The sequence below is a fragment of the Bactrocera oleae genome, chromosome 2 (assembly GCF_042242935.1).
Source record: "Bactrocera oleae isolate idBacOlea1 chromosome 2, idBacOlea1, whole genome shotgun sequence".
In the NCBI taxonomy this organism is placed as follows: Eukaryota; Metazoa; Arthropoda; class Insecta; order Diptera; family Tephritidae; genus Bactrocera; species Bactrocera oleae.
This window is the reverse complement of record NC_091536.1, coordinates 2,707,944-2,718,652: the sequence shown is the minus strand read 5'-3', so window position 1 is coordinate 2,718,652 and position 10,709 is coordinate 2,707,944. Positions and strand designations below refer to the sequence as shown.

Sequence of the window (10,709 nt, the reverse complement as noted above, 5' to 3'; positions counted from 1 at the left end):
GAATCGGACTGGTCCACATAAACTGCTCGCGAATCGATAAATACTTTTTACCTACGACCTTCTTTTGGATCGTGTGAAGTTTGATCTCTATATTTTGATTAAAGTGTGTTTGGCAACTATTTTCTTAAATGTAGCTTATATAAATAACACTACTGATTTAGCTTTCGATGTACTTATTAATTAGTTAAACTTTGGTTTATTGCAAAATCGTGCTTGTAGATGACATTGAAAAAATCAAAAAAATATGGAGACCGATGCTGCTGACAATCAGCAAATCGCCATAAAGTTTCATTAGTAAAACTTTAATTGCTACACATTCATTACTGCCTACGGTAAGGCATGATTTAAGTTAACAACTCTAGTAATACAAAACAGTTATCGACTGCACTAATACTAAAAGATGCGAAAAATAAGTAAGTAAAGAAGATTTGGTTTAAACGAACTTCATTAGCAAAACAAAAAAAACGTTAACTTCGACTACATCGTACATAAGTACATTTCTGATTAAATTACTCCTCTTATGAATGAAAAAAGGAATACTTGCAAATTTCGTGAATGCAGTGAAAGATATTTTGTCGAAAAAAAAAGTGTTTATGTTAATTAATATTATGTTACTCGGTAACAAAAATTATGGATACCGGTATATATCTTCCCACAATACTAATATTTATGGCCTTAATGAGATATTTAATATGATTGGAATCGACTCATAACATCGTCGAATAATAAATATTGAATTCCTTCGCAAAATATTTCCATATAAAGTTTTGCTAGTACCTGAAAGTCAACGTTGGTATCTAGTAACTAATTGTTAAAATTTAGTACAAACACCATTGATGACAATAGTTGTTTTGTATTGCCTATCTTCATATACTCTCACCTCAGTGTATTACTGAGAAATAGTCCCAAAAATAATCCACCACTGCAGCTTTGCAGCTCAATTTATTTTGTGGTGGAAAAAATCTTCAAAAAAAACTATTGATTGGCCACTGCCAAGCAAGCCAAGTAATAAACTTATCAATTGTAGACGCGATTATTGCAAGCATTCAGAGTTGTTGAAATCAGCAATATTGCTTGCTTCACGGCTCAATCTCTGCGAACACAACAACAACAATTGCTTTTAATTTCACTAGCAGTCGATCAATTATGATGAGCTAACAAAAGAGGAAGACGAGAAAAATATTGATTCGGCTTCAGTAGCTGAAGTTATAGTTGCTGATGCTGCCTTCAGTACCGTTATTTTGCTCCATCCAATAAATATAATAGAGTTTTACTAATACATAAGAGACCCCGTAGAGAATTTTATGGTTGGATAATCATAATTGAAAGGGGTTAAAATGGAACAATATGAAGTTATAATTGCAACTATGAAAATCTGATCTCGATATGCGTTAACTTACATAAATATTGCAAGAAGATTTGGTCCACGCTTTCCACTTTTAAATATAAATCTAAATACTTACTTACTATTTTGTTGTCATATTTAAACTTTTTTATGAGATTTCGAAGTTCGAATTTAAATATTTCGATTTTGAAGACAAACTTCGATTAACAGATAAATCACAAATATTCAAAATATGGCTTTATTTAGAAGGCACTTTGAAATATGTTTGCCACCCTGAGTCCCATCAAACATCATGTCTTCTTCAGATATCGAAGGAGATAGTGATTTGTAAAAAATGCCTGTATCAGGCTACTTTGATAAGCTGTAAGCCTTCGAAATCTAAGGGAGTCTAAGTGCAACATGTTGCACGGACTATAATAGTTTAGTATAGAAATTTGGTGCGAATATTTTTGAGAAAAAACTGAGATATATTGATGAAAATTGGTATATATATTTCTTCGCATCCAAGAAAACTACCCAGTTTGGTATTGCAAGTGAGCGTAATCTGCTACGCCCACAAAACATCAAGAAACGAAAACCTATAAAGTGTCATAACTAAGCACAAAATTAAGATATACAATTGTAATTTGGTACAGGGGATCGCAGTAGTGCGAATCACTTTTGGGCTAAACATTAATATTTTACGTATGACTCAATCTCTCGAAAAAAGTTGGTTTAGTCCAATATAGTCCAATACGGAAGTAGTTTTAAAGTTAAAACGGTTCTCTCTTTAGAGGATAACCTTTCGCAGCAGAAATATGTAAATGGAGAAAAGAACGTTGTCAAATCATAAATAATGTTTCCAACATTTGAAATATTTGGGGGTTAATTACGCGTAGAAATGAAGCAGTACTTTTGTAAAATAAAAATTAAGCATATACTGCATATAACATACAATATGTTATATTGTATATTTATACATATGTGCATATGTAATTACAAAAAAATTTCTACCAAAAATCCTTACGGAAAAAAATACAGCCCAATTGCTCGCAACTCTTGTCTATAGTTAAAAGTGGTTGTGTTGCTGCCACCGTAAATCAGTTGGTTGTTGTAAACCAACCACGAAAAGACAACCCTTTTCAGCTACTGATCAGTCTGATGTTAGCAGTTGCTTCTGAGCTGAATTTACCGCTGTTGAAAATAATGAATGAAATTATAGAGTAAACAACAAATGTTGCGATTTAATTCGATACTTGCAATCGCGATTTGCTGTTGTTCTCTTGTTCTTATTGCAATGATGTCAGCTGTATGTGTGTATGTATGTATAAATATATACTAGGTATGTAGCGGCAGTACTATGGATATCTTTGAGCTTTTAAAATTTACTCACGAGTTCGTAGCTGCAAAGCAACTACAAGCGGTTTTGCAATTGCAACAATTTGGAATTGTTTTTGTTTCAAAGAGGAAAAATTCAAATTTTTCTGATTCCATCAGTAGCAACGACCGACCCACTAACCCAGAGCCGTACTTTCATTTATTGCTCAATTGAATGTTAGCAATGTTTGCCTTTTGGAGTTGTAATCTATTTATTTAGTCACCAAAATATCGGTTGCTTAGTATTGCTATAGTACATAGAACAATTTCAACAAGCCAAATAGAATATAATTCTAAACATCGTAAGAAAGAGGAAGATTTTGTTAATTATGGAAATATAATTATGCGTTTTTAAGGAATATTACTTCTAAAATTATTTATAAAACAAGAAAAAATGTTAACTTCGGTTGGACCGAAGCTATAATACCTTTCACAAATAAAAAAGTATCCATACCAGAACTTGATTCTAATCGTTCAATTTGTATAGCAGTACGGATCCGATCTGCAAAATTAGTTCGGAGGTTATTACATTGTCTTGGTCAATAATTCATTAAACATTGCGTAAAGATATCTCACCTGACCTTGATTCCGACAAATGAGCAATCGATGAGTTTCATAAAGATACCTCAAGGGAAAGGGGGACTAGTTTGCGCATATACAGACAGACGGACATGCCAAAAATTCCTGGTCTGCTACATTTCCGTCTGGGTGTTATAAACTTCGAGGCAAGCTTAATATACCCTGCTTAGAGTATAATTATACTAGCCGAAATGAAAAATAACGATCTTGGTACAATAGAGGATTATTCAAAAACATTTTAACAATTTTTGCGCTAATCATAATAATAAGGATACAGAAAAATTATCGAAATTGTCACCCAACATAGGATAGCGCCTCACCTAAAAATGATCGAAATCGAATTGTTCATTAATACGGAAAGTGCTGTTCAATTTGCAATGCGTGTTCAATATGTTATGGTGCTCATCGTCCCCGACGATAAGGTTGAATGATAAGAAACATGGGTTAAGTATGGTTCAATACTTCCCCTATTCCCATATACTTATATAAAGTTTTTCGTTATTCCAATTGAATTTACGCGAAATGTATCTAACAATATTGCTAATAGTTACTAGGGGCTTAAATTTATATATGTATAAATTAAATTTAAATAATAGTAATAAAAGTTCAGTCAAAATACATATAAAATATATTAACATATTAATTATAAAATATTTCGTAATGTAAATATGACTTCTACTACAAATTTTACTATGTAAATATATTTATGCATACATAAATCACAAAGACCAACAATCGATACAAGAACGCTAATTTAATCTTCCTTTTTAGACAGCTCTTCGACCAATTTGGCACTTTGAGCTTTGATCTGTTTGCGATTGGGTACGTTTTGCAAAGGTTTCGATTCCTGCAAGAGATCTTCCTCCTCCTCCTGTTCTTGTACCTCGTTACTATCGCCGGCATCTTCGATTTCCATGCTATCGAGGAACTCATTCTGGTAGCTATCAATGTAGCGCTCCATTGTGGCGGCTGGAACCTCCTCTTTGTAGGCGCGCATTAACTTATAGACCTTTCGGATAACCGAATGCATAATTGTATCGACTAAAATGAGAAATCTAGTAACTCTTACTCTGTCAACTATATGTAAAATTTGAAATTATTACTATTCTCCTCGTAATGCTCAGGGGGACAAGCGCGCATAGTTAACATCTCAAACTTCAACAGCGGTAAGCGTAGGTATGAATTCGGATATTTTATACGCGAAGGCTTATCGGGGCGATCGACATGACGGAGTATCTCACTCAAGTTCCACAAAGAGAAGCTGAGAAAGGAAAAACAAAGTCTTAAATTATATTGTATTACGTAAAATTTTAACATATACCGCAGCATCACATATGCATCGGCACGATTCTTGATGTACGCAATCATTCTCTCTTCCTCTTGATCCTCCTGTTTGATGGCGTCTTTAAGCTCCTGTATGCGATCGAGGCGCCTAAATTTTGTTTGACCGAATGTTATTGATAAGTACACAACGTCTAACATGCAATAAACTCACTCTATCTCCTGCTCCGATAAATTATTCACCAAAATGCCCTCTAACACCTCCGCACGCTTCATCTTTGTTTCCAGTGTTTGATGCCCAAGCATATCGTTCTCAATCATTTTATTCAACTTGAAATTATTCTCCACTTGTGATTTTATCCTGGAAAAGAAGGTAAACAATGAAATGAAACGGACAAATATGTATATACAATTAGCGCTGCAAGGAATACAATATAGGGACTTATATTGTGTAACCTCAATTTTACTTTACTGTAAAAATATAACTATATAATTTTCTATTTGAGGTTAAGGAGTGTGCTTATTCTTAAATTCATATTCTGAGTTGATAATGCAATATTAACATGTTTTGTGTGGTAAATATATTTAGAGTAAAAGTTTAAATTTGCATATTTAACAAATTTTAAAAAGCATGCCACTTCAAAACTTGAAAAAACACGACTTTATATACACACATACTTTTTGGTTTATTTAATTGTGGAGTGTATAGATATTTTAAAATAGTCTTTAGGCGCAATCCGTACACCGGCAAGGGATTTGCAAGAGCAAGAGAGTCCGCCTAATGTGTAGTAAACAGCGAAGTTAATATGGTCATAATAAGCTAATATGTTAATAACTAAATTAGCACTTGAAGCTTCACTTTTAAAGCGAGTTGAGTTGAAGTAACATGTGAAGTTATCAATGTAACCTACACAAATCGAGTCAATATTTAGTGCCGTGTAGACATAGATAAAGTACTCAGAATAACTTAACATCTCTCTTTCTCTCTTTGGTTGATCTTACTTTGCCCGTACCCTTTATAAGGAAGTAGCAACTAAATTATGAACAAAATCTACCGATTGTACCATGCGAATTTAATAATTAAATATGCCAATATTATATAACTTTAAATTTTAAGTAACTTTACAAATATTTTCTCTCACCTTGGGTAAATCTCTTTGGCTTGAGAACAAAGCGTTGCGAATTTTACTTGTTTTATTGTGTCCTCAATGACTTCCAACTCATTCTTGAGGAATAACATACTCGCTGTTTCACGGACATAACGCTTAGCATTCGATAAGGGGTCTTCCGGTTTCTGTGCAAGTTTGGGTACACTTGCCCGTTTTCCCTCCTTGCGATATTGAGACATCATTTGAAGTTTAGTTTGCATACTTTTACGCGACTTATCTTCCATTTGCTAAATTAGTTTGAATATGAAATATAATATATATTTAGTTGGAAATGTAAATGAAGAAAGCTTAATTATAGTGGGCGATAGTTGGGGATTACAAAATTTGATGTTTCGACAACACTAGCATATCAAATGTGATTTTCCATGTTTTCTTCTGGCTACCCAAATTCCAACAATCGTTAAAGTACTACCAACATCAAGGAGATGTTCGGACTGGCAACGCGGCAATGCTCTGCTCACCTCTTGTGATCGAGAACTGAGCTATGCACCTTGCGTGAGCTCGAAAAATGCTATATAAAATGTTTTCGTTATCTAGGATGTCATTCCACACCAGTAAACCAGGTGTATTGTCTGGAACTGAAATTACCAGTCGGTATTAATTTGTGATATTCCAACATCGTGATAGTCAAGGGGATTATTGGTTAAATTTTTAAGCCACTTGATATCCCTTACTAGAGTCAACCTCACTCTCTAACTTAACACTTAACCCTCCGCGTATTTGCTTTTACCACTACGAGATAAGCACTTACCCTATACTCCTCACTAAGTTCCTTAAACTTTGCAATCGCCGGCATGCCCAAATACAAGATATGCTTAATGAAATTGGACTGATCCTCAATGTCTTGGCTGAGCGAACGTAAAATTGGCTCATAAAAAATACCATCGTGTCGCAGCACCTGAATCATCTTTCTATAAGTGCCATTAATAGTTTTTATCGCCTTTAAGCGCACGTTGGAGTTCTCAATTTTCTTGCGGAAAACGCGTGATTTCAACTCCTCCTCCAATACAAACTCGTTCTCGTACTTAATGCGATTTTGCAAAACAGCGCGCTCGAGCTAAAAGGAAGAGAAAAATATAATTTATACAGAGAGGTTGAGAGAGAAATTAAACATTTCCTAGTAAATAAAATACAACAATATTAACCAGCTTTTCCTTGTACACATTCTTCAGCTGATCCAGTCGAAACTTTAAACGATCACGCTCCTTACGCATCACAAATGTACGCTGATTGATATTATCCACAACCAGTTCGACGGGCATCTTCTGATACAAGCGCTGCATATCCTTGTGGTTGATTAGAAAATTTCGTATTTTCTTAGTATTATCACCGTAGAGCACATTTGAGAGCTTCGTACGGCCGTCGCGGCATTGACGCTTCAAATTACGATTCTCGCGTATATATCGCTTGTGATTGGCTGCCGCTTCCAGCTTTTTGAAAACCAAACGTTTCGCTGTTCCATGTAGGATTACAATTATGAGCAACGTCTCACATTTTCAGTTCAGTCAAAAACTTACATAATAAATCAGCCATGCCCTTGAATTGCTCCGTCAAAGAAGTTGGTGTCCAGCGATCATCTATGACCATATGCTGACGCACAAACGAGACACCGAAGAAACCGTGTGTTCGCACGGCGCGCGGATGTACTGGCTTCGGCGCCATCATAAGATTTGCTGGCTGCCGGGCTGCATGCTTCTCTCGCAAACCTTTAATTCCAACCATTTTTATTTGTTTGGAAATTAGTTTTAGGCGTTACTAAAAAATTTATTTTTCTACAGATTTTACTAATTGCTTTAATATTTGCTACTTTTTTGGAATATTTAATTGCTATTATTTGTCTGGGAAATAAAATTAACGCGGTCAAAATTGCCTTATACAAAATTTTCACTTTTTGACAACGAATATTTTAAAACTGAATCATTTCTGAAGATCATAAGATGTCAAAGTTTAAAAAACCAAAAATTTCTCAAAATATTTGAGTATATTTTTAATTGGGATTTGATGGGATTTCTATTGAGTGGTAAAGAATGATAATTGTTTATTATGAAAAGTGGTCGACATATTATGTATTTTAAGTATTTATTTTTCTAACATTGATATCTCGAAGGTAGATCTATAACCAAATACCTTCAATGGATGTTTATTTCACTGCCTTTCATAATGATTAAGTAATAATAGGAAGTTCTGAAGGTCTTGAGAATTTTTGGACCGATTTACGATAATTTTGTATGCGAAATATCACATGACACAGGCACTATTTTTAAATTTTGTTTTGATATTTTCTTTGAATTTTAAGTGGTCTATTGCAAAACAAATAGGCTAATGACATTCCAAATAATTACCTATAAAGGAAGGTTTTATAGATTGTCAAGAAAAAATTGGCAAAGCTATTGCCGCTTTAATTTGCAAACATTGGAAAATTACAACATTTCTTTAGAAGATTGCCGTGGACAGGGTTATGATAATGGTAGTAATATGAGCAGTAAATAAAATCACATCGAACGTAAAAATAAGTATGCAGTTCTTTCGCGCTGTGGTGCCCACACGCTGAATTTTTCTGCAGTTGACTCGACTTGAATGCTTCAATATTATCAGTAGCAGCACACCTCCTTGTAAAATTCTGAAATCCAAAATACCCAATTCACTTCACTGTCTTTCTACTATAAGGTGGTCCACCAGGATCGTAGTCATCAAGCCACTTATGAAAAATCTTCCCGGATTGATAAACATTTTGAATGAAGTTAAAAAACTCAACCAAACAGCAGAAACCCGTCGGGACTTTATGGAAGGGAATGCAACATTGTTGCCGAGAGTTTAGAGTATATCGAGACGATTTTACCATCAGCAAAAACAAAAAATCACGGAAATTACCTATATGAGGAAGTGGAAAGAAAAAAGTTTCCAAAAAAAGTATTCCGTTCATATAATATATCCGATAAGTTCTCCAATGAATCACTTCTAAGTTCCAAAAAATTGAAGATTGGAGGGTTTTAAACTGCATGTTCAAAAACTTAGTCATGATAGTCAAAAGATTTCAAAAGAGCCGTTTTTTCATTAATTAGATCGATAAATAAATGTTTCAATGAGTTGTTTCTGTCTACTTATTAACTGTCAAGTATTGCTATGCATATATTCTTATATTCCGCTATAATCTGAAAAAACATTTTTAACTAAATGTCTATGTTAACATCAACAAGAAATCAAATTTAGTTCAGATGTGATGAAAGCATACAACACTACGTCGCATTTGATTTATTTTTCAAAAACATTGAAGTAGTAATGAGAACATAGTTAATAAAATTTATAAAGTATTAGATAAGTTCCTGTAGGAAGAGGGCCCCTACCTTTTTACTTTTGGACCCGGTCCGGCCCTGTCCAGCCTACATACTAACCTCTGTAGAGTTCCAAAGAAAGTCTGAAAAGAGTTTTAAAGACAGTGTTGCCACAACATCAACAAGAAATTGTTGTTATTTAATATTTGATTTTCAATGAAATGCCTAAAACTAGGCAATAGCTAATAGTTTTCGTCTGCTTCAAACATATACGAACATTTACAATACCGCGTAAGATAGTAGTAGTGAATTGATGAAAACATATACTATATATTATATATATTTTGCATTTTTAAAAGTTAGTTACAAGGGCGCTTTGTTTAATAGATATTGCAACATGAAGATATTTAAATGCAATAATATTTTTTCCTTTTGCTTGAAAATATTCAAAAAATATATTGTATTATTTTCGTTAAGTAAATTGGTGCTGAAACAAGGCTATCTCTGGTCCTAATATTGCATATTGTAAGTTTTCCTTATATAATACTTTATTTATTATCTACATATAACTATAATACCGCACAAAGTCCATAGAAAAAATTATTTATTGCAAATATTTATTTTGTAATATTTGTAGAATTCTTCTTTCTTTCTATTATCCTAATGAATTGCGTAGATTCAGGGGTGTTGGAATCCAAGACAGATTTGCGTAGTTGTCATAATTGCAAACCAATTCAGATTTTAAATGGTGTCACCGAATCTGATTTTTTTTCGTCTTTTTGAGCAAAACTTGCAAATGAATAAATTTGGAAGCGTTTAATAAATTTAAAATACTGAATAAGCTATATTAAATTTTTAATTAGTTCCGCTATTTTAGCTTATGGAGATATTAAGAGTTCAAAGTAAACCACTTGATGCACCAGGGAAATCGCATGTTAAATTTGGCTTGAATTTTCTTGTATGCTTGTATACATGCTTACTTTACAGATTTATATCACATCATCGACTGAATAAAGGCGCATTTGGGTATTACGTTTTGTAAATCGTCTTAAAACATCTGTACTTTTTTCCATAAACTCAATAATTATGACATTTTGTGTTTTATTCTTATGTTTTCTCCTACAAAAATAAAGAATTAAATTGTAACAATAATATAAATTAATTTCTTAACGTACATTTCAAATCTGTCAGCGACTAACCTCTTGCTTTGTTTCTGATAACAAAACCGATAAAATTTAATTCCGTGACACCCAAAACTGATACAATCTCTGTTTCGAACCAATAATATCTGAATTCATGACAGCTACTACATTTTTTAATCGGTTTCAATTCTGATTCCGACAACTATCAGATAAAACACCCCTGTTTAAGTTTGCTACGAAGTTTGTAACACACTGAGAAAAGTCGGCGATCCTATAAACTACATATATGGTGTAAATGATCAGCATGTTCAGCTGAGCGCATATAGCCAAGTCCGTCTGTTTGACTGTATATATGCAAACTAGTCGCTCAGTTTTTGATATAAAATATGCAGTCGAAGTTAACGTTTTTTCTTGATTTAAGTTTATGATCATATTAGGTCCTGCAAAATCATTGGTTTAAAAAGTGAAACACACACACAGTTGCTAACTCATTTACCGGGCCTTCAAATTAATTTCTATTGAGTAGTTATAGAGGTAGAGTGAATGAGCGATTATAATACAAAGA

The 10,709-nt window shown here is 33.4% G+C and overlaps 1 protein-coding gene across 1 annotated transcript; it reads right to left on the bottom strand.

Moving 5' to 3' along the window:
• Window positions 1–3,885: 3,885 nt before the first annotated feature.
• LOC106622464 (uveal autoantigen with coiled-coil domains and ankyrin repeats) lies at window positions 3,886–7,624 on the bottom strand. The gene is made up of 8 exons (XM_014241649.3): window positions 7,248–7,624; window positions 6,876–7,183; window positions 6,482–6,787; window positions 5,704–5,957; window positions 4,776–4,922; window positions 4,602–4,712; window positions 4,384–4,541; window positions 3,886–4,321 (listed from the first exon to the last, which is right to left on the bottom strand). The coding sequence occupies exons 1-8, from the start codon at window positions 7,450–7,452 to the stop codon at window positions 4,035–4,037; spliced, it is 1,776 nt and encodes a 591-aa protein (XP_014097124.1). The 5' UTR covers window positions 7,453–7,624; the 3' UTR covers window positions 3,886–4,034.
• Window positions 7,625–10,709: the final 3,085 nt, after the last annotated feature.

Excerpts from the sequence above, each read along its gene's own strand:
- LOC106622464 (XM_014241649.3), bottom strand. The coding sequence starts at position 7,452 with ATGGTTGGAATTAAAGGTTTGCGAGAGAAGCATGCAGCCCGGCAGCCA. Across the intron at positions 7,184-7,247 it reads GGGCATGGCTGATTTATTAT|CGAAACGTTTGGTTTTCAAA; the intron begins GTAAGTTTTTGA and ends TACATGGAACAG. Across the intron at positions 5,958-6,481 it reads AACTTAGTGAGGAGTATAGG|CAAATGGAAGATAAGTCGCG; the intron begins GTAAGTGCTTAT and ends AAACTAATTTAG.